Source organism: Hibiscus syriacus, unplaced genomic scaffold, assembly GCF_006381635.1.
Source record: "Hibiscus syriacus cultivar Baekdansim isolate YM2019G1 unplaced genomic scaffold, ASM638163v2 tig00116962_pilon, whole genome shotgun sequence".
Classification (NCBI taxonomy): domain Eukaryota; kingdom Viridiplantae; phylum Streptophyta; class Magnoliopsida; order Malvales; family Malvaceae; genus Hibiscus; species Hibiscus syriacus.
Genome location: NW_024063488.1, coordinates 7038382 through 7061800, shown reverse-complemented (window position 1 = coordinate 7061800; position 23419 = coordinate 7038382). Strand labels below are relative to the sequence as shown.

Sequence of the window (23419 nt, the reverse complement as noted above, 5' to 3'; positions counted from 1 at the left end):
AGTTTGAAAAAGTAGGATAAACTACATGAATGACCATTTAATTATGAGTAGATTCCAATCTAATCATTGATCTATTATATTTTCAATCAAGCCGCTTAGTTATTTAAATAATATCACTTAAGTTATTTGTAGTTAACATTTAATAGATAAATTGACGTGACAGTTAAAAAATTAATATAATTACACGTTCTTATAATTTGTATATGATAATGACAATTACATTAATCGATATTATTTAAATAATTAAATAATTTTATTTTAAAAATATCAACAATTAAATTAAAAGTATGGGTAAAGTATATAAACAGTCTCCGAAATTTTAGGACGCTTGTATTTTGGTCAATCAACTTAAAAAACTTGCAATAAAATCATCGAATTTTTAGTTCATTTTCAGTAAGGTCTATGCCGTTACATTTGCTGCTGTGGCACCTAACCCATTCAACCCCCGTTAACACCCTTTTTTTCTGCTTCTTATTTTTCTTCTTCTTCTCTCACACTTCCAGTCACCCCACCTCCGATTAGCGGTAGCTCACACCACCATCACCGGCGTCGCCTCCCAACCACACCCCGACCCTCAAGTCCACCGTTTGTCCTAAATCACGAGAAGATCGTTCGAACACCCATCTCCAATATCTGTCATCATTCGTCGATAACCATCACCGCCAGCACCAGTAGGAGCGTCGTCCCATTCCGACCAAAACCCCTTAGCCACTCGCTGAGATTCACGTCTGTTCGCCGTGGAGAGGGCCTCGAATCTCGTCGAAAAACCCCAATTCCTCTTTTATGTTTTCATTGATTTTTGGTCGATTGAGCTATCCATTTGCCACACCGCCACTACCATTGGAGTCCTCACACCGTTTCGACCAAAACCCAATCGATTGTGTCTTATTGCCATTGTCCGTCCACCGTTGGTTAAGAAGATAGAGGAGAAGAAGAAGAAGAAAGGGGTTAACGGGGGGTTGACGGGGGTTAGGTGTACATCAACAAAAACTAACGAGAGGTAACGACATGGATCTTGTTGAAAACGAACTAAAGTTCGATGAGTGTATTGCAAGTTTCAAAAGTTAGGTGACCACAATGCAAGCACCGTAAAAGTTCAGGGACTATTTATATACTTTACCCTAAAATTATTAATAAAAAAGTGATCGTTTATATAGTTTGTTAAAAAAATTAATACAATTTTCCTCGAAATTATCGCCCCTTTAAGATGTCATAGGAATTGGAAGGATAAACTGTGTGAAACCAAGGAAGCGACTTTGACAACTTATCCAAAGGGTTGCAACTTGAAAGTACATGTAATTCAGAAGCATCAGTTAGAGACTCAGAAAGTTGATTCAGCGGACACAAAGTCTTAACACTTCAAACTGGGGTGCTTGCCTACAGATAAAGTAAAACAAAGGGTTCATAGCAGTCAGCATAGGCTATATACTCTACAGAGTATGATAGAAGTAAAGGCCTGTCATTGCCAATTCTAATTTCATCTTCCCTCCCTTTATTCCAATCATTAACATCTCCTTGAAAAAAAGGTCAAAAGGCATATATAAAACAAAGGGTTCATGCTGTATCTCTGCTATCTACAAACTTTGTCCTGTTAAATAAGAAAATTTTAAAATAAAAAAGCCGGTGCTGTAATCGTGTTCTTCGTGGAAGCTAGTGCAGGAGTGGCCTTCACGATCTGTCCACCTCTCTCTCTTACTCTCTTCTCTCTTTCTTTGTTTCACTTCACGAGTATACATATTTTCGGATCGCCACATGACTCTTCCTTGAGTGTTTTGAACTTTCCCTCGAAGAACCTCATATCTCTCTTTTGCTGACCCATTTCCCTCTCTTTTTCCTTGTCTTTTCTTTTTTGAAGGGTTATCCTATTCTTTCCTTGGTATTTGGTTTCTGTTTACCTTTCTGGGATTCTTTGACCCATATTTTAATACTATTATTATAATTTTCTTTTGTTTTGAATTGGGGTTCTCTCATCTTGTGTTGTTTTCTTCTGAGATTCTTCCTAGACCCTACTGGTATTTTTTGGCTTATCTTTTCTATTCTTTTGCGCTTTGGGCAACTGTGTTAGTTTTCGTACTAGTAGTGTTATATATTCTTGGTGAGGGAGTTTTTTGCCCCTTTTTTCTTTGTACCTGTTTGATGGGCTGTTGATGTCTTTGGCGGTTGGTAAGGATCCGAATTCCAAGAGCATGGGGTTTGACAAAGACGGGACTTTTGTTGACAGTGAAGCTTCAGAGACAAAAACAACATCAAAGATGCCTCCAAACGGTGGTAGCGTTGAAGGACATCACCCTGGATTCAGTAGAAAAGCAAGCGAGAGTTCTCTTTGTCCAACTGAAGATGAAGGCGACGATGATGATGAAGAGAGGGAGATTGAGTTGGGCCCTAAGTGCACCCTTAAAGAACAACTCGAAAAAGATAATGTTGGCTTGCTCCATCTCTTCATATTTCAGTTTCAGTTCTTTTTCCCCCTCGTCTTTTAGTGCTTATTATCTTTCTTTTCTTTGAATTTGAGGGTTCAGGATGACGAGAGCTTAAGGAGGTGGAAGGAACAACTTCTTGGTGATGTGGATTTCGAGTCCGTTGGAGGTTTGACTTATCTTACTACATCTCTCTCTCGTCTTTCGTTTTTCTTCTTTGAAAACTGAGAGTATGATATATTACTATTAGTGCTGTCTTTGGTCTCCTCAGTAGTTTCCCTTCTCTGTTGTTTCTTTCTTGTTTCACCTTCCAAGCAATGTGTATGCATTTCTCCACCTGCAAACCCTTAAAAATCTAAGGAAAAATAAAAGAAGAAAGGTTGTCCTTTCTTTGTATCCTGACATTTGCTTCCATTGTTTATGATTGTTTAGAAAAGCTGGAACCTGATGTTAAGATCCTGAGCCTTGCAATCAAATCACCAGGTAGGCCTGATATGGTACTTACAATTCCGGAGAACGGAAAGCCTAAAGGCTCGTGGTTTACCTTAAAAGAGGGAAGCAAATACTGCCTGAAATTCTCTTTCCAAGTGAGCAACAACATTGTATCCGGACTCAAGTACACTAACATGGTTTGGAAAACTGGTGTCAAGGGTAATTCCTTTTTCTCTTTCTCTGTTATTCATATGGAAGAATTGTTTTCTTTTCTATAAACTTTAGATTGATGTTCTGCTCCATGAATATTGTGCCAGTTGATAGCACGAAAGAGATGATGGGGACCTTCAGCCCCCAGACAGAGCCTTACACACATGAAATATCTGAAGAAACAACTCCATCTGGGATGTTTGCTAGAGGATCTTATTCAGCTAGAAGTAAGGTAAAAAAAAAAAAAGCTTTTCTTTGTTATCTGTTATACACCATAATTGCACAAAATGGGTGTCATGTACTCATCTGTTTGAAAACCAAAAAGAACAAGAAGAAATCACTATTTTGAATTAAATTTTCACCAGCAGGCAATAACTCAATATTGATAGTGTCACCATCCAGAGTAATGGACCTTAACAATGGTTTCAGGTCTTGAGCAATGCTGCATCAATGATCCCCTTATGTCCAAGAATTAATACTCTAATAAAGATCCCATTAATGAGTTGTCAGGATCCATGTGAAACAGGCTTTTGGGATTCAAATTTGTGGGTCATCTCATGTAGTAGACAATAGACATTAAACCGCAGTTGAAATTTTGTGCAATCTTGAGGCCTTATTGGTTTTTGTTTTCATTACTATTTTTCTCTGTTTGCAGTTTGTTGACGACGACAACAAGTGCTACTTGGAGATCAACTACAGTTTCGACATCCGTAAAGAATGGCAATCATAGACGACATACAAATGAAACATTTACAGTTAAATCGATTTGCTCGTGTCCATTGTTTGTCAAGTCTCCTTTAGATGTAACCATAGTTCATTTACTGTTCTTATTTGCCAGTTGCCACCCATATCATCTACACAATGAAGTGAGTTAATCAAAAAGCTTTCTGTTTTGCCATTAGTTTCTTTAGGAATGGATTAATAAAAAGGTCAGGTTTTGCTTTCAATCTTCCTTCATGGGATCCGTGACGGAAATCTTGCATTGTGATAAGCTTTATATACCTTTCATTTGGAATTTTGGAGTAATTTGATATGTAATGGATAATGAAAGGTGAAACTTTTGAACCATTTCTGAGATTAGTGCTCTCTTCTCCTTGGCAGTTAAAAGCTGCAAATTTTGAACCATTTTGAAGGTGGAGTTTTTGCTAATATCTCCAATTTTGAATCATCCATATCCAGAAAAAACAATCTTTCTCCTGAGGGAATCGTGAACTACTCCCATACATACCTGATTTATGGAACGAGCTGAATATTTCAAACATGAAGATAATGTCGAGAATAATTCCAGTTATCTTGTAAAAAAAGGGTCTTTCTGCTATCATTAAGCAACAAACAAATAATGGCCGAGAATTGACTAGTATAACATAGGAAGATCTTTTATCCACACCGAATACAAAAATGGATTCCTGGTCCAATCAAAAGAATTCCTTTCCTTTATTTATATTTTCTTTTCCACTCTTTCATTTCGATAATCTATCGTCTTCCTTGTACAATCATCTATCATCTGACTGCTTTTCCACTTTCATCGTTTACAAATAGTTTACAAATAAACCCCCAAAAAAAATAAAAAGGAAAAAAAGATATCGTTGGGAATGAAATTCTACCATTGATATCCCCTTTGACAGAAAAGGGAGGGATCACTTTATGTATTTTTTTTTAATTGTATACGTCAGGACTAACAGACTTACAGAAAAGTTTGTCATTTCTACTACTCTTCTTTGATGAAAGAGAGTCTCCCAAATCAATCCCCTCTACGATCATGGACACTTGCAGCAAACAATCAAAATCTTAGCGCCCAATGTATAATTGGTTTGTAAGTTTTTGTGATAATGCTGGAAGCATAACCTGAATGAGCCTTCCAAGGGCAAGTATTAGAGGTAAATAGTAATTTGGACTTCTCCTTCCCAAACCTTACCGTCTAAATCTCAGTTCCAACATTCTCAGGTCCTATCCCACCCAAGATGGGCTAACTTTCAAAGCTCAGCCACCTCAATCTCTCCATGAACTTTCTGGTTCTCTTCCTCTTTCATTAGCCAACCTCACTTGAATTTCACTGCTTTATGCGGGCAATAACTTGAGTGGTGGCGAGCTAGACCCACGAGGCAGAGACAATTCTCCAACTGGATCAGGATTGAATATTTGAATTACTAGAGTTCCATAACAACAATTTTACTGGGTTGATTCTCTACAGAAATTGGCCACTTTGTTAATCTCGTGGAGCTACATTTGTCCAGCAATCATTTCCATGGTTCAGTTCCATCAGAAATAGGAATCCTCGAAAACTTGGATGCATTGGCTTTACACAGAAACTATCCGTCAGGTCCTATCCCTTCATCTCTTGGCAACCTGATCAAATTAACAATGTTGTATTTACACCAGAATAAATTTTTAGGAACCTTCCTAGTTCGCTCATAGTTTATTTAACTGTAAACTTCTTGCTTGACTGCTTCTGTTCAAGAATCGGCTGTTGGGTTTGTACCTCAAGGATTATCAAATCACTTCTTGAAAGAAGTGCATCAAAGTGAAAAAAAACTTTTCAAGTTGCCTAGCACAAGTCGGTCAAGATGCAAAGCTACAACTTTTCAGTGCAGCGTTCAACAGCTTTACAGGTCCCATCCCAAAGAGATAGCAAAACTGTACAAGCCTCGTTGAGTTCAAGTTCATCACAAAAAGCTTTCAGGGTCTCTGGACCAAGACTTCAGAGTTTATCCGAATCTGAATTATTATGGGTTGAGCCACAACAGATTGGAGGGGTTGCTTTCAGCTAACCTGTAGGATGCAGAAACCTAGAGCAGTTAAATACATGTTGCTGGTAATATTATCAATGGAAAAATACCTGGAGATTTTGGCAAGCTGAATCGACTAGTTGTGCTTGATCTTTCTTCTTACCAGCTTGTTGGAAAGAGTTGGGCAGATTAACCTCTCTGTACCTCCTCAACTTGAGCAATATCTAATTATCAGATGAGGTGACACTTGAAATTGGAAAGCTCTCGAGGTTCTAGATCTTTCAGAAACCAAGCTGGATGGGAGAATCCCAAGCCAATTTGGTGAATGCTCAAAGCTACGTGATTTGTGGTTGAAGAAGAACTACTTCAGGGGGCTTATCCCATTCCAGCTTGGTTATCTAGCTTTGCAGGGGCCACTTGATCTTAGACAAAATTTGCACGGCAGATACCTCCAGAGCTTGCAAAGTTGACCATGTTGGAACATCTCACACAATATGCTGTCAGGTCCAATCCCCTCTTCATTCAGTACGATGACTACCTTAAAATCGATTGACTTCTCATACAATGACTTGAAAGGGCCAATTCCCAAAAGTGAATCCTTTCACCATGCTTTCCTGTTGCCATTCAGCAACAACAAAAAACCTATGTGGTGAAGTTGAAGGTTTGAAACCCTTCAGTAACGTATTAGTGAAAACAAAAACCCGTAAAATGAACCTCAGAGTTTCGATAATTATCTGTATGCACACTGCCGAAAAGCAAAAACCAGCATAAAGTCGAAGGAAGCTACGGTATCAAAAAGGGCAGCAGCAGGAAATCTAATGAGTCTAATGAGATGGGAAGTACCGTACTGTGGGGCTAGGGTATCAAAAAGGAAGCTACGATAATTATGGTGGGAAGATCGTGTACGAAGTTATAATTGAGTCTAATGAGAGCTTTGGTGGAAAGTACCGTACTGTGGGGCTAGTGGAACTGGAAGAGTGTACAAAGAAAAGAATAGGATCTGTTTTGGCGATCAAGAAAGTATTTTCTCTAGACGGGGATGAGGAAGAGGAAGATAAGATGGGAACTGTCAACAAGGTTTAAGTGCTAACAGAAATACACCACAAACATTTTGACGGATTTTGTTGCCAAGGGCCACACAAGTTCCTAGTTTATGATTATATTGAGAGGGGAACTCTAGCCCATGTCCCGAGGGATGATACGAAAGCCAAAGATTTGGAGTGGAGCAGAGCGATAAAACGTGTGAATGATTGTGTAACAAATGCTTTGTCCTACATGCATCATGACTGCGTACACAATGCAGGTGCAGTGTCGGACCCTAGTGTAAGTGCTTTGCTTAGTTTTCCTTCAAAAAGAATAAATAAAAGCTGCTCTGCGAGGTAGATATGGTAATTACTTATTACGCAATCCAGGTTCCACCACACCATCAAGTGCTCCAACTAAATTAACATTATGTAACTAATAAAAACTATATTAACACTGTAGGAGCAAATCATAAATACATATAAACACAGACCGCAGACACCATTTCATCAGCTCTGAGAATTTCCATCGAGATATCTTTCAAATCAATGACTCCGGCTAGTGGCATGTGCTCCTCTTTTATCTCCAAGCATAACAGTTTCCTCAATTGCGTGGTGGGACAACCTTACCGGCACAGGTTCCAAACCCAACATTGTAACCATCTCCCTGTATGCGATTTCAACAAAAATCAATTTCTCTGTACTATTTCACATGTTTCTGTTCCTGAGGTAAAAGAGTATGGTAAACAGTACATGACCACGACATTAACATCAAGAGACTACATATTCTATATAGTACTTTCCCTTTCCACATGGAATTGGAGATAAACGATTTTAAATTTTAAAGCAACTCTACCATGCATCTGAATTTCATTACTTTAAACCCCATCACTGCTCAAACTTAAGCCAATAACCCAGGACCACAAAGATCATAAAATATTATATGATTCTATTCACCTGTTTAAATTTCCTTTCAGACCATCTTAAGCATATCTATTAATTGATGATGAGGAGACAAATGACGTGCACAAATATGTTTGCAACTATGGTCTTAAAACTAATGTGGAACAGATGAAGTACCTTGCAGCAACCAGTGATGATTACTTCATCCCCGTCTTCTAAGAATTTTCGAGTTATCCCATTTAATTGTAATGACTTTTGCCCATTCCATGTATGTTCCAGCATGCATCCAAAAGATTCAGGTTCCTACTCAAAATAAAAAAGGCTAAGCTTTGAGCAAACAATACCAGACTCATTTATAATTATCACTTGAAGAGCAAGAGTAAAAATTTGATGCAGCATGACCAAAAAATCAACCTATTGTAACTTGCATACTAGCAAGCAGCATGATCAACACTATACCAGAAACCAGTATCAATTATTTTTCACTAACATAAATAAAAAAAACTACTGGAATATTGAAGGAAAGATTATGCGTAGCACTCAAAATGACATGTTAGCAAGCATAACCATTCTATTCAGTGAAAACCCATTACTTTTCCAAAAATAAATCAATGCAATTCTTCCACCGCTTACTTTGATTTAAAAGTAGTTGTAATATATAATTAAGAGGATTGGTCTAAATGAAGTTGTCGGGGATTGACCAAAAAGAAAGCTTGTCAGAGCAAGCATATATGCAATATCCAAAGACCCACTCGGCCGTCTTCTTCAGTACATCAAACAGACACCAGAGGTTAGAGGTAGTAAATTAAGTTTGAAAGATTTCTAATACCTAAACTCATACATGATTACTTGAACGTGTTTGTGTGCGGATTGGTAGATGCATGCAAAGGGATAAGGATATAGAAGTAAGAGGTAATGTACTAAACATACAGGCCCACTAATGGTCCCAGTTCCAAGGAGATCTCCTGGCCTCAGGTTGCAACCATTGATTGTATGGTGTGCTATTTGTTGAGTTAATGTCCAATATCTGTTGCAAGAGTAAACAAAGCTCAGTATATATTTGAAAAAACAGCAAATCGGCATATTAAAGAAGTATAACAAGAGATCCAACATTTTCAAGTTGCAGAAAAAAAATCATTTTTTACTATTAACATCAAATTTTAAATAGACTGAGGCACTTTGAATCTTTGATTCATAACGTTTCATGGGAAAAAACAGCTAGCATCTGAAAGGACTCTCAAAAGAAAAAGAGCAGCAGTGAAGTGGAACTCCTTACAGGTTCTTGAAATTACTTCTTGTAACCACGCATGGATCCGTTTGTCCGGAAGGTTTAATTTGAACCTAGAAGCAAGAAACAAGTTCACCTTGGAAATTTTATAAAACTTAAGCATTTGTAGTTCAATATCAGGAAAATAACTTTAAAAATGCATGGTACTGCAAACGCATTATATCAAACTTCAGAACATCCAATAAAATAGCATAGAAGAAGATCACTATTGAAGCATTAAAAATCTGGTGGTAAGATTGATGCTACCTCCAATTCAATATCATAGTTTTTGGATATATTCTCTGTCAAATATGGCAATGGATGGGGATCCTGCAATGCAGAACATGCATTTTTAGTTGGTTCATTAAAATAATCACCACAAAAAGAGATGTAAAGAAAAAAGATAGAAATGCAAATGGCTTTAAAATCTAAGACACCAAAGGCAGATACGTACCTGCTTAGGAGCATCACAAGCAAAAGGCTCTAGAGCATCTAATGTCACAATCCAAGGGGATATTGTAGTACCTAAAAGATGAGGGTAATAGAGTAAATCCACGCTGTAACAACCTGTGAAGAATCACTCAAGAGAAGATGTGCCACATGCCCCATCATCATTAGCATACCTACTTTTAGCCCAGTGGAGCACATGACTTCCCTGATTTATCTAATCTTTTCTCACCAAAGTTAAGATGGTTAAAAGATATCATTCCCATGTACTGGTTTCTATTAACTCCTTATTATCTTGTTCATTATTTTTGGTTACCCCTTTCAAAATAAGCTGTGGTTTTGTCACATTTGAGTTATCAGACATACTGCCCGAGCCTGAACTCAGAAGAAAAGCAGGAATAAGATGTCTTACCAAAACTCTTTCCAAGAAAGGGTCCAAGAGGGACATATTCCCATGCTTGAATATCTCGAGCTGCCAAAACCAAATTGTATTAAACATGATATTCAGAAAAAGAAAAAAAATGATGATGATGCAAAGCAGCAATAGGCAATCATACCACTCCAGTCATTCATCAAGAGAAGTCCAAAAATATGATCTGCAGCCTCATTAACATCTATGGCTTTCCCTAATTCATTTCCCGGACCAACTACAGCAGCCTGAAGCTTCATAAAAACCTATGTTAGAGTATAATTTACAGCAAGGTAAAATGAGACAATAACATGACAATAAACCAAAAGGCTGACCATTTCAAGTTCAAAATCTAGCTTCAATGAAGGTCCAAAATATGGTGGAGATTGACCAGTTGGATGACCTTGGCCCCTATAAGGATATAGAATTGAGCCAGTTAACATCTACAGCCAAGCGGACAGTTCTTTAAGTATCCCAGTGACTGATTTGCAAGCAACATTTAAACATTTTGACAGACCAAACACTTGAAGATTAAAACATTTGGAACAAGTTATTGAACTTCTTACCTCGGTCTATTAATGTCTGTTCCAGAGATGACAATAGATGATGCTCGCCCATGATAGGCAATAGGAAGATGGAACCTGAATAGGGGCACAATAATCACGCTTCCAAGTAAAAGAAGGTATGGTATACAATGCTTTTCATTCAAACAAAATATCACTCTCCATTTGTTAAAACTTTCAAAACCAGCATACCAGTTTTGTGGAATAGCATTTTGAGGTCCACGGAATATGGTTCCACAATTCTTTGCATGATGCATGGATGAAAAGAAGTCTGTATAGTCTCCAATTTCAATAGGAATGACCAATTCGACCTTGCTCTATAGGTGCACAAATAAACTGAAACATTAGAAAATTTGAAAACAAACATCTTCATTCAGGTAACCTTAGAAATTCATGTTTGTTCTTACCATCGGGACAAATGACTTCTGCCTCAAGTTTGCATTATCACGCAAGGTTGGCTCTGCAGCTGCAAGTTCGGATAATTGTCAATTGTTCCCTTTCCATATCTCAAGGATGTATTTTTCATTTCAGTTGAAAATTATATCGTGTTTTTGAACAACCAGAATACTGTAACTTCAGTAATATTTAGTATTGCCCATGTTATAGTTATAATCATCACCAGTTCATCCTCGATTATTTACATGTTTAAACCCAAAAAAAGAAAAAAAGGATGAGAGGATAAAATCAACAAGTCATTAACATACATGACAACAGCTTTTGAAGAGTAGCACGAGCTTCCTTCCATGCAGGCCGGCCCAGCGCCAAAAATTTGTTCAGAGTAGGCTGGCACCACAATAACCAACCAAATTGAAACAAACTGATTTAGCTTCAAGTTCTTAAATTAAAATGGAACTTAATACAGAGATGAATTATCTAGGAAACATCATCAACAATTCAAAATCTTATTTCGCAACTAGATTAAGTGGTTATAGCGTAAATTAGGTTGCAAGTATATTTCCAAATACCAAATTAATGTGAGATAAGTGTCTTCATAAAATAAAGTGAGATACGTGTCAAGGTGAAAGAAGTAGAAGCAAGAAACAAACCTGAAGGAAGCAATCGGAAGCGGCGAGTACAGGGCCGTTGAAAAGACCGGCTTTGGCGATCTCGGAGAGATCCAACACATAGTCACCAATAGCGGTGGCAAGACGGGCAGGTGCGCTTGGTTGGGGCTTGAACGCTCCATATGGAAGGTTCTGAATAGAGAAGTGGGAGTCTGGAAGGACTTCGATGAATGATTCCAGAGCCATGGATATGAAACGGCGCCGCAGAGAGGCGGGGCAAAGGTAAAGCAGGAGCAGACTAGCAGTCTAGCAGAGGCTAAGACAAAAGGAGAAGAAGAGTAAAAATGGGATGACCAGATATTCCTTCCGAATCCCAGCGTTTGGTTCGAATATATATAGCTAATAATTGCCACGTTCGATGATGCCAATATATTTACTCATAATGTTAAATATTAGTTTTAATTGATACATAATCAGAATATTAATTAAATGATAATTAATTAAAAATAATACATTTAAGTTATTATGAATATAAATTTAATACAATATCACTTTGATTTTATTAAGTTTTATATTTAAAAAAAAAAAATATATATATATATATATATATATATAAAGTAAGATGTGAGATATTTCAATATTCTAAACATTTTTAGATGTAATTTAGATGACTTCTTCTTTTCTTTATTTGTTTATCTCTTTTTTCTTTTATTTTTATTTTTAATTAAATCGTTTGAGAAAATCTTTGAAATCAAACTCTTAATTTATAATTTCAAATTATTCAAAGTTATGTTTGGTTTATCTTAAACCACTCTTCCACGCTCTTATCATTTGGTCATCATAAATGGATGACTACAACAATAGAGTTTTCGTAACAAAACCGTGATCTATCACGCAGACTGCAGAAAGCATAGAAAAAAATGCATTGTTTCCGGTTGTATCATATCGTTTTCTCTACGAAAACTCTGTACACTAACATTCAACATACTGTATATTTATGCGTATATTAGTACCTATATGTATATGCATCATAGGTTACTTTATAATGATAAATTATGTATATGACTCTTACTGTATTCTTTTTCCCGGTGATCGAAGTATAGAAGGAGCGTGGAAGTGTTGTCATGAGCAGCGATTTCCAGCCTTGGTTGCTTTTAACTGGATTTGATCCATTCCTGCATCTCGGGTAAATTGCCATAAAGAAACGAAGGAGGTGGTCCGGTGATGCCCTTGCATGCACACCTTCTTTCTAAGCCTTTGAAATTTGAGCCAGCTGGTGGTGTAGTAATGGATGAAGTGGCAAACGGCTGCCGCAGGGGCTAACGAGAAAGAATTCCATTTTTCCGACAACTCTCAGGTTCCAATCTTTCTTTATTTCTTGGCTTTTTAATCTTCCATGTATTTGCAGTTTGTAGAATTGTAGGATGCCTTTAGGTGAGCAAAGAAGAAGAAAAAATAACGAGAAGTCAGGTTAACACAGATTATCAACCTAGTTATCAGTAATAAAGCCATTACAAGCAAACTTGAACGTGAAAGCCGACAGATAACCAGACAAAGCAGGCACGCACGGGTGCATATACAGACGTGCAGACAATTCTATTACGTGGATTACAACCTGTGTGTAGGCAGTGGATGCCGCCTTCTGCACAAGTTCTGAACCAGGACCGGGACGTCAAGAGTTTTATCTGGTATTGTTTTCTCAAACATTTGGCACTCAGCTGTCCGCTTCTACTTATCACTGTGAACCCTTGTTTGAACAAAATGTGGAATTCTAGTTCGTCAAACGAACTCATGATCAATGGTCAAGCGCACAGTTTGACCAACTTCAAGTCACCCTTCATAGCCAGGAAAGATGTAAGAAACCCAAAGCAATGAAGAAAATAGCTTTTTAATGAGCTAAAAATCGCATATAATCTAGTCTACCACCATGAATTTAATGATAAGCGTGAAATTTAAACCAAACCTAGTTCCAAAAACGAGCCAGAAGGTAAACTTTCTTCCTCGGTCGATCAGAATATGTTCTTTAAGTTCCAAAAACAAAGATTCGATTGTGAAAAATTAAAATTTATATTTTGATGTTCTTTAAGTTTTAAAGGGTCATGTCGCAAAGATATTAAATACATAATTTTGAAAACTAAATTAGATTTGCATATAATAAACACTAGCCTAATTAAAGGAGAATCATAAATAACTCGTAACAACTAAATACCCATATAGCAAATGCAAAGCGACAGCCCGACCAACAACAACACGGAGCTCCCCATGAGGCCGGAATGATCCAGAAGGGGTCGTGGGTGGTGCGGCAGCCACTGCGACTTTGGGTATTTCGGACTCGGAGTTCCCTAAAGGCCCCACCTCCACCTGTAGCTTTAGACCGTTCTTGCAATTTTCAGGCTTGCTGCTTACGAAATAGCGATTCCCTTCCCCATTCAACGGGATGCCATCTAAGCCGTCCGTGTACATTCTTATGGGGTTGCTAACATCGCACGACTCATATTCTTGCTCGCTATTCAGCTCGGCAATGCTCTCCTCTGCTGCAGAGTAGGCAAACCCTGCGCAGCAGTAAAAAGCCGACATATTTTTTCTTCTTCAATTTAACCATAAACAAATATAGAAAAAGGAACGAAAATAAGAAAAATTATAACACGACTGGTTTTCATCACGAAAGCATGTGTATAATATTGTTTATGCAAGTACAAAGGTTTGACTTTTTTCAAACACCCATAAGCCGGCTAATAACCAATCTATTATCAAAGTTGAACGGAGCTCGTCAGCGTTTTAATGCTAAGGTAATTAGAAAGGAAGTATAAAGCAAAAGCTTACAGATTTTGTCTCCAACACTGAAGCTCCTACCACAGGACCAAGATGCCACGTCAGAGGAAGGGTCCCACCCTCGGTCACCTCCGACTACATGGTGCACTTGTGCTCCAGCCATTTTGCTTCCGAGGGTTGCTGCCATGACAACCACAGCCATTACCATCTTCATAATAGCCATTGTCGCTTCTTTGAGAGCAGTGAAAAGAGAAAAAGAAGCTGTGTTATTGCTTCTTTGAAGAAAAAGTGAAAAGAGAGGCGGATGAGGTGAAGTGATTGTTAAGCGCTTCTTTTTAGCAGTGGGGGAAGGCATCCCAGGCAACTTCCTGCACGAAAACCAATAGAGTAAGAGGCGGGAACGGTTGGTGTGAGCCCAAAAATAAAAGGTCCCCTTCAACTTCAAATGCCAAAGCTTTTGCCATTTTGAGTATCAAATTATTTAGTATGTGTTCTGGAATGTAAAATTATTAGTGAATATAATTACTGTGAATGTTGTATCTTGTGTTTGGTTAGTTTACTAGAATATAAGATTACCGTATTCGGTTAAAGGAATAAAAGATTATTAGAATGTATTTGACCAAATTATCCTTATTATATATTTATTTTTTAACAAGTTAGAAAATATTTATATATTTCTTTAAAAAATTTTAAATTCATAAAATTTATATAATTTTTTTACAAAATTAAAAATATAAAAAGGTTTAATAAAATGATAAAATTTAATTTTAATCCCTGAACTTCATATAAAATTTTAATTATAGCTTTTTTTTTAAATATAAAATAGTTTAAGGATAAATTTGTAATTTAACATTCGTAGAATTTTTATTATTCAATGACAGAATAATAGTACTTTTGAAAGAATTTTTTTTAAGGGTATTTTAGTCAAAACGCCGGTAATTCAACAATACCTAAAGAAAGTGAGGTAGTGACATTCCCAATAATATACCTAAAAAAATCTACTATTGGTAATATAAGATTACCGGAATGACATTTTCGGTCAACTAAATGATTATATTCTTATGATAATCTCACATTCCCCCAACCAAACACACCCTTAGGAGTGGGCGTTGCATGGCTCATCCTGTCAGCTCCATAGCGTGAACTACTATTAACAACTACCATTCTAGTAAGGGAATGTGTTATATCAATGTATTTTTCGTATATTTCAATTGCTTATTGATCATTTGGGATGAAATTCGTGAATTAATTGTTGATATATGGAGAGAAATATTAAAATATAAGTGCACCTTGTTTGAGCAGTGCATTAATAGCTTTGTATCAGCTTATGTGAGCCTATAAATTCTTGACAGTTTTACTTGCCAATCTCCTTCCATCCACCGTCGACAACGGATGCATTAATTTATACTATAACATAGTGAACTTTTAATTTTATTTTTTGAACTCATCAACTCGATTTTAAATTTTTCTTAATTCATGAGTTTTAGATTTACTAAAGCATTCCTCTTTATTTCCCTAAAATCCTTCTTAAATTTAAATGTAAACGTGATGATATTAAGACACTAACTATATTTTTAGAAATATATATATACAATAATAGTTGATCCAGTTGAATAAATCTTAAATTTTTAAATATTTTTAAAAAATTTAAAATTTGATATTATAGATAAAATAATTTAAATTAAAATATTATTTTTATAATAATTAATTGACTAGTAAATTAAATATTTATAGTGATATTTTTAGGCCCAAATATTTATATTTATAAACGATACTAAACACGTAAAACCTTTACCCAATATCTTTTGGGCAGAATCCATTCTAATATTTTCTAGTAACTAAGTACTCCGTCCTTAGGGATTGTAATTAGGGATGATCATGGGTCAGGTTAGATCAAATTTTTTGTCCACCCGATCCCGACCTGATATAAAATGTAATAATCTGATTCGACGACCCGAAATAATAAAATAAATATTATTTTTATTCAATAAAAACAGTGACTGAATTCAAACATCACATTTAAAAACACAATCCGATACGAATCCAAATTTAAAAAAAACGACTCAATCGAATCGAGTCCCATGCCCATCCTAATTGTAATGTAATTGAAAGCATGTAGAAACTTGAGCTTTCCTTGAAAGCATCGGTCAAAAGAACCGAAAAATATAAAAGAAGGAATCGTCATTAACCAATTATGCGCCCATACCTTCCCACTTGTCGTTACGTGAGTATGGACACGTCCAAGGCCCAGAAAGTTCCACCCACGCTACCTATATTGAATGAAAGATGTTTGGAGTGAAATCGAACTGTGCCTCGTCAATTCATGCATGGTTCCATGCCAAATTTGATTCGCCATTCGTATTGATAGCGTTTTGAACCGTGCAACTTCCTTTGTCATGCCCGACTTTGTCCTTTTCCATGTTCCTTCATAAAGCAAATCACCATTTCCCTTGGAGTTCACTACCCATAGATGATGTAAATGGTCCCCTTTTAGCATTGTTTACACATCGTTGGAAGATCCGCCCGCCTATTAGCTACTGCAACCCCACCTCTTAAACTCTAGCACAACGCTACCGTCATCCGCAGCCCAGTTTTTCTTCATTTACTTCGAACGGCGGAAGTATACAAAAAACCTTTCATAATTTTGCAGTTATTGATGTCATTTATCCGAGTAGAGTTGACACAATCATGGGAGGACAAAATCATACATTGAATATTTGAAAAAGATGAAGCCCCACAGTGACTAACCTTTGAAAATTGATGCAATGGCAATAGTGCTGCAATGGGTTTTAACTCTTAAAGAAGCTTCTACTTGTTCCAATTATGGTTACTGCTTAGCATAATTATCAGATTGGAATGGGACCAAAACTCATTCAACATCCTCTCTTTAGGCAGGCTGGACCTCATTAAGAATACAGGTTCTCTCATGTGCTCGTCCATTCTATATTTCTCACGTTACACCTTCAAAATGCAGCAGCAAGTCGCATTTGATTCCCCACTGATTAAAGGAATGGTTAACTAAAGGCAGTGGCAGGGGAGGGGATTACTCTCTGATTATATCAAACAAATCAGGGTTAGGGAAATAAGGAGAGAATATTGTACCAGCATTTTCCATGCGAGCTTGTGGATCTGCTTGTCAATCAATATATCTTTTAGATACAAACCTTTAGCTTTAGCTTTGGTTTGTCCATTAAGTAAACAGGCAGCCAACCATCTGTCAAAGTTGTTTCCTTGAGGGACATAAATTGTCATTGAACATCAAAATCAGTCACAAGATAAACACATAAGAAACAATTGATCAATTGATAGAGATATAAATTATATAAGAAAATTTTAGACCAAGGATGAAAAGGCAAACTCTAAGCAATAGCCTTTTGATAGATTATTTGAACTAGTGATATTGAAATAATTGAATTCCAAATTAGAGTATAAGAAAGAGACCAAAACCGTAATTGGACACATAAGAAATATACAAGGGATTAAGTAATAATTTACAAAAATAGAAGGGACGAAAATGTAAACTCTTCACAAGCCTGTTTCTACATGTGACCAGAAATATTTTGTTCTCCAGGAAAAAGGAAACAATCCAAAAAAATTTACACAGCTGTTTTTTTTTTTTGTAGCATTTTCCTCCGAGTAGGAAAGTTTTATTTTTCAAATATATTTTACTACGCTATTTGCGCTTGGCCTCCTCAACCTTTTGTTACTTTATTATTCTCTTCGTCACTCTTTCGCTTACTCTCATTTGGTGGGTTTCCAAGTTTTACTGCAACTGGAAGCTAAACCAAGGTTTCTAACTCTCTCTCTTGCTCTCATACTCCTTTAATTTTTGCTGCTGTAAATTGATCGCTGGTTTTCGATCCCCTAGGTTCAAGAATTCGATGGGTTTTTTTTCTGCTTCAGATTTGATTTGAGTGCGCTTACTCTCATTTGGTGGGTTTCCAAGTTTTACTGCAACTGGAAGCTAAACCAAGGTTTCTAACTCTCTCTCTTGCTCTCATACTCCTTTAATGTTTGCTGCTGTAAATTGATCGCTGGTTTTCGATCCCCTAGGTTCAAGAATTTGAGGGGGTTTTTTTCTGCTTCAGATTTGATTTGAGTGATTATTGTTGTTATTTACTCTGTCATGTTTAAGTTTAGTTGGTTTACTCTGCTGGGTTTGTGTTACTAGATTCATCTCTATAGGTTTCTGTTTTTAATTAGCATAAGAGTTTAGTAGAGTTATATTTCTTAAAGCTTGCTGTTGCTCGTAGAAACTGGAATTTTAAATCGTAAATCTTGGACATGAAAAGAGTAATGGGAGTAGTATATGTATACTGTAATCGGTTAATTTCTTTCTTGGTTTAGCAATCCTTTTATCCTTGACTTATAATTTCTATTTACATAATTGCTATATAGATTAGGTTGTCTTTAAATCTGTGAAACTCTTGTTTGGCCTCCATCAAAAGTTCACTTCATGATTTATGCCTAATTTTTAATTAGAGTTTGAACCTTTAAAGTTTCTAAAAGAAGGAATAAAGGTGTGGTCTTGTCAAGTATACCAACCCTGCACTTTCTCCGGTTCTCTCATCTTGTTGGAATAACACTATTTGTCTAAAAAAATACTTAATCATCTGATTCCACTGGTATTTTTGTATAGGAAAAATACTTTTTTGGGGTTCTTTGTTCTCTAGCTTTTGGACTTTTCCCCTTGGGAGTGGGTGGTGGGTGGCAACGGGGTAGCTCCTTACAGTGAGAATGTGTTGGTCGGTACTGGTCTTTTCCATTGGTATAAATAACTACCTAGTGAGAACGACTTCATTTTGAGGTTCTATGAGGTAATAAAAAGCCTAAATATTTGGATAGGGAAAGAATACAGAAAACAACTTCTTTTCTGACCGTGTTATGTCTATTTAGTGGTTTAATGGTTGGTCATTGTGAATGTAAGGCGCTAGATTTAACATGTTTCAAAGAAAAAAAAAGGTTGGAAGTGGCTATCAAGACTGAATATTTTGCTGCATGAATATTTGAGAGATTTTTATCTGCTTCTTTCTTGTTACATGTTTTCTGCACCTAGCTGATTATAGCTTCTGTGAAAACTTTGTCACAATTATGGTTGCCTAGATTTCATCTTTTTGTTACTACTACTCTTCCGAGTAAGTTGCTTAGTACAAAAGTTCACGTTGCTTTCAGTGTGTCCCAGTTGCTTCTCTTTTAGAGTGTAATTTAGTAGCAGCGCAGCAATTTACCCTGCACCAGAAATATATGTGAGGTTTTCCATTTGACGATCGACATTTGAGTAAAGAGCCATGGAAAAGGAGAATAATACAGCTGTGTCATCATCTGCTACTGCTAGAGTACGGCACCGTAAACGGTCCAATGAGGTTGGTTACTCAAATACTAATATGTTTTGATTGATTCCTTTTTCATGTCTATGATCATGGTTCCTATTGTCATTTGTAAAAGACATTTTCCATTTCTAGCCAAGGAAATTTTTTCCTCAACCTCATAAAATTCAAACATTCTATCAGGTTGTTCCAGAGCCTAAAGCAAATGGTGGAAATTTTCTTGCTGATGACCGTAACAAATACAAATCAATGTGGATCCGAACACATTCTACTGTTTGGATGATTGGGGGTTTTGCATTAATTGTCTACATGGGTCATCTCTATATTACAGCTATGGTGGTGGTTATCCAAATATTTATGGCAAAAGAGCTTTTCAATTTACTTAGGAAAGCTCACGAAGATAGCCATCTTCCAGGATTTAGGCTGTTAAATTGGTTAGATTACTACCTTTACCTTCCATATGGCGACCAATATTTTTGTGCCATAGAAATTACTCTTAAATCTGACTTGCTTTCATCTGATCAGAATGTTCTTCATTTTATGGGAACAGGCACTTCTTCTTCACTGCAATGTTTTTTGTTTATGGCCGCCTTCTTAGCCAACCACTTGTCAATACTGTAACTTCGGACAAGTTTTTGTATCAGTTTGTTAGCAGCCTTGTCAAGTATCATATGGCTATCTGCTACTTCTTGTACATTGCAGGTTTTGTTAAGCATATTGTTTTATGTTTTTGACTGAAGGGATGGAGGAAGAATTATGTCAAGAATTCATCTATTGATATCTTAAATTTTAATTTTGACCAAAGTGGGACTAGATGTTCTCAATTTCTGTAAATATGTTATTTTCTCATATCTTGTATGGTTTTCTTGTTATTACATATAACTATTGATATCCTCATTGTTATTATTTGGCTTTTGGGATTAGGTTTTATGTGGTTTATTCTTACATTGAAGAAGAAGATGTACAAGTATCAATTTGGCCAGTATGCATGGACACATATGATTCTGATTGTGGTATTCACACAGTCATCCTTTACTGTGGCCAATATCTTTGAAGGAATTTTCTGGTAACTTTTCTTTCTCAGACACCCTTTACTAAATTGTACCTACCTAGGTGCACTGTGTACCAGATGTGCACATACATGTGTGCATGGATAAAAAAGGAAAATAAACAGTTCTAAAAGGTAAAATATCTCATTAATAACACGTAAGCTGTTACCATCACCTAGCCACTGATGTAGTGATAAATGACTTGTGTTGCTGAAGTCCTTGTTGGCACTAGGTCTCAGGTTCAAACCTGGGAAACCCCTTCCTCCACCCCTTGATAAAAAAATTATAAACTGTTACCTCTTAAGATTCACACCATTAATTGCATGCTTTTCATACTATTGACTGTATTCTCTCTGTACTCTTCATCTCGCTGAACCAAAAGTACTTTCTTTTTTCCAGGTTTCTTATTCCAGCATCACTTATTGTTATCAATGACATTTTTGCTTATATCTTTGGTTTCTTCTTTGGAAGAACCCCTTTAATCAAATTATCACCTAAGAAAACATGGGAGGGGTTTATTGGAGCGTCTGTTACAACTATCATCTCTGCATTTGTGGTGAGCATAGTATTTCCATATTGGAGTTCTCTCCATCTTGTTAGTGATAAGGGTATCACTTATCTTAAGCCAGGTTAATCAGGATCTGTATGAAAAGATTATTGCAGTGGCAGTTTGTTCTTACTTATTGCATGTCTGATCTAGCAATTTTAGCATGACTGATCCTTCTAGTTGAATACATCACGGGGCCTGTCATTTTCTCTATTTATATCTTTTTCTTCCTTTTTCAGTGGTACTAACTTCAGGATTCATAGTTGACATTTTATATTCCTGGACCAGTTTAATAGATTACATTTAAGCTATGCACCGATGGCATCCTTCCAGAGATCATTTGTGAATAATTTATCAAACGTGTTCTCTTTGGCATTCATGTGAAAAATTCATCCTGAACCTGCAATCAAAAGATCTAATGCTAATGCTTTGATTAATTGTGCTGAATCAAGAATATTAATAGCACTTTTTATTTATGTGTATATGCTATTTTCATATTTTCAATTTGATTCAATAACGGGAGCACATGCCTTTGGTGGAATTGGGAAAGTTGAATTATGTGCCTGTTGTTTGATGTATAGGCTTTCATTCTAGTACTTATCATAAACATGATGGAGTGAGTTTCTGCATATGCAGCTTGCAAATATCTTGGGTCGTTTCCAGTGGCTAACCTGTCCAGGAAAGGTAATTATTGGATTCAACCTCTTCTTTGACCCTTCAATAAGCATGCTGATTCCTTTCCCGAAAACTTAGTGTGCGAGGGTAATGCTTGCAGGATTTATCAACTGGTTGGCTTCAATGTGACCCAGGTCCATTGTTTAAGCCTGATAATTATATCTTACCAGGATGGATTTCGCAATGGGTGAGCTTAATTAGTTGTCTCTGAATTTATTGTCCTAATTATTCCTTTTTAGTTGGTAAGGTTTAGTTTTCTTGGAAGAAAGGATTACACTTTTAAGTTTCCCATGAAAAAAAAATCACTTTAAATTTCTGGTCTGATGGTTCTGAACTCTCTGTTTAAAGGGAAAAAGACTAAATGTTTGAATTGTGATGGACAATCAATAGAAAAGTTATCCTTCTTTGGATATGTAATTATGTATCTTACTAAACAAATAACCATCTCAACATATGAGATGCCACATTTCCCATTCCTGCTAGTTAAAGATCACAAGCCTTTTAAAAAATCTTTAGTGTCTTTATCAATGCCCGTCGATGATTATCACCTCAGCTCAAAGTGCTTGGATCCTTTTAAGTCCTGTGGCCAAATTCTAAGGCTGTGGACTTTATTGTGGATGAATGTGGTTGCTGATGGATTGGATATGTTAAAAAGGCTTGTTATCTCACTAAAAACTCGAAATGCTATTGTCTCGGCTACAATGCTCTATCACTTGTTATACTTTTTTTGGGGCAGTTTGCTTGGAAAGAGGTCTGTGTTTTGCCTGTTCAGTGGCATGCTTTATGCTTTGGCTTGTTTGCATCAATTATAGCACCTTTTGGGGGATTTTTTGCAAGTGGTTTTAAAAGAGCTTTTAAAATCAAGGTGTGAACTCCTTCCCTATTCTCTTTCCCCCCCCCCCCTTTTTTTATATCTTTCTTTAAGATACTGACTCAAAGTATCTTATGTTAACTCCCACGTCTGATATTGGCACAGGATTTTGGTGATAGTATTCCTGGGCATGGTGGAATTACAGATAGAATGGATTGTCAGGTGAGAAATTGGGGCCTTGTAACTTTGTTCAACTAAATGTTGTGTCTTTATATGTAAGCCAAATATACTGATATTATAGCTGTTACAAATGGAAAGAGAAAAAAAGTTAGTGGAAGGATGGATCGTGAACTCTTTTAATAATTTATGTCCTTAGGAGGGTTGTTAAGTGGTAAAGGTCCCAATGAATCTATGCAGCTCTGACTTGTTTGATCATTCAATGTAGATGGTGATGGCAGTATTTGCATATATCTATCACCAGTCGTTTGTTGTTCGTCAAGGTATCTCAGTCGAAATGATCTTAGACCAGGTAAATTTATAGCGTCGTATGTTCTTGACCCATCACCATAAAATAAATGATCTTATAAGCTGTGTTAATATCTATGCAGATATTGACAAAGCTTACGTTCGAAGAGCAGCAAAGTCTTCTTATGAAGCTGGGGCAGATCTTTCAGGAAAGACTTCAACATTCCTAAATATGCGGGCATAATTCTGTATTGCTTGCCCATCGTGTTTTAATTTGTAACAGCAAAAGGAGGAAAAGAAAATGCTGTATATGGTCTTTGTTGCGTTTCATGTTTTCTCCATTCAAATACTTTTAGGCAGAAAGTATTCTTTA

At 36.5% G+C, this 23419-nt stretch overlaps 3 protein-coding genes and 1 pseudogene across 4 annotated transcripts; 2 read left to right on the top strand and 2 right to left on the bottom strand.

Moving 5' to 3' along the window:
* Positions 1–1715: 1715 nt before the first annotated feature.
* On the top strand, positions 1716–3928 carry LOC120190677 (rho GDP-dissociation inhibitor 1-like). Its single transcript, XM_039193730.1, has 5 exons — positions 1716–2420; positions 2520–2586; positions 2850–3068; positions 3167–3291; positions 3715–3928. The coding sequence occupies exons 1-5, from the start codon at positions 2148–2150 to the stop codon at positions 3787–3789; spliced, it is 759 nt and encodes a 252-aa protein (XP_039049661.1). The 5' UTR covers positions 1716–2147; the 3' UTR covers positions 3790–3928.
* A 3288-nt stretch (positions 3929–7216) lies between these two features.
* On the bottom strand, positions 7217–11776 carry LOC120190675 (fumarylacetoacetase-like). The gene is made up of 14 exons (XM_039193728.1): positions 11443–11776; positions 11101–11179; positions 10804–10862; positions 10589–10713; positions 10400–10474; positions 10169–10244; positions 9982–10081; positions 9837–9896; positions 9432–9502; positions 9245–9307; positions 8987–9051; positions 8641–8737; positions 7888–8013; positions 7217–7474 (listed from the first exon to the last, which is right to left on the bottom strand). The coding sequence occupies exons 1-14, from the start codon at positions 11644–11646 to the stop codon at positions 7412–7414; spliced, it is 1263 nt and encodes a 420-aa protein (XP_039049659.1). The 5' UTR covers positions 11647–11776; the 3' UTR covers positions 7217–7411.
* Positions 11777–13586: 1810 nt separating this feature from the next.
* LOC120190678 lies at positions 13587–14542 on the bottom strand (annotated as a pseudogene).
* A 3303-nt stretch (positions 14543–17845) lies between these two features.
* LOC120190674 (phosphatidate cytidylyltransferase 1-like) lies at positions 17846–23419 on the top strand. 2 transcript variants are annotated; one of them, XM_039193726.1, is made up of 12 exons: positions 17846–17961; positions 19345–19535; positions 19683–19933; positions 20050–20201; positions 20424–20565; positions 20948–21104; positions 21732–21779; positions 21871–21957; positions 22507–22635; positions 22747–22803; positions 23027–23110; positions 23190–23419. In XM_039193726.1, exons 2-12 carry the CDS (start codon positions 19461–19463, stop codon positions 23274–23276), a joined length of 1269 nt encoding a protein of 422 aa, XP_039049657.1. In that variant the 5' UTR covers positions 17846–17961; positions 19345–19460; the 3' UTR covers positions 23277–23419. The 2 variants fall into 2 exon arrangements, with proteins under 2 accessions (XP_039049657.1, XP_039049658.1); XM_039193727.1 differs by lacking the exon at positions 17846–17961 and adding an exon at positions 18090–18146.

Excerpts from the sequence above, each read along its gene's own strand:
- LOC120190674 (XM_039193726.1), top strand. The coding sequence starts at position 19,461 with ATGGAAAAGGAGAATAATACAGCTGTGTCATCATCTGCTACTGCTAGA. Across the intron at positions 20,202-20,423 it reads CTACTTCTTGTACATTGCAG|GTTTTATGTGGTTTATTCTT; the intron begins GTTTTGTTAAGC and ends TTTTGGGATTAG. Across the intron at positions 21,780-21,870 it reads GGCTAACCTGTCCAGGAAAG|GATTTATCAACTGGTTGGCT; the intron begins GTAATTATTGGA and ends TAATGCTTGCAG.
- LOC120190677 (XM_039193730.1), top strand. The coding sequence starts at position 2,148 with ATGTCTTTGGCGGTTGGTAAGGATCCGAATTCCAAGAGCATGGGGTTT. Across the intron at positions 2,587-2,849 it reads GGATTTCGAGTCCGTTGGAG|AAAAGCTGGAACCTGATGTT; the intron begins GTTTGACTTATC and ends ATGATTGTTTAG. Across the intron at positions 3,292-3,714 it reads CTTATTCAGCTAGAAGTAAG|TTTGTTGACGACGACAACAA; the intron begins GTAAAAAAAAAA and ends CTCTGTTTGCAG.
- LOC120190675 (XM_039193728.1), bottom strand. The coding sequence starts at position 11,646 with ATGGCTCTGGAATCATTCATCGAAGTCCTTCCAGACTCCCACTTCTCT. Across the intron at positions 9,052-9,244 it reads ACTATGATATTGAATTGGAG|GTTCAAATTAAACCTTCCGG; the intron begins GTAGCATCAATC and ends TCTTGCTTCTAG. Across the intron at positions 7,475-7,887 it reads TCATCACTGGTTGCTGCAAG|GGAGATGGTTACAATGTTGG; the intron begins GTACTTCATCTG and ends AATCGCATACAG.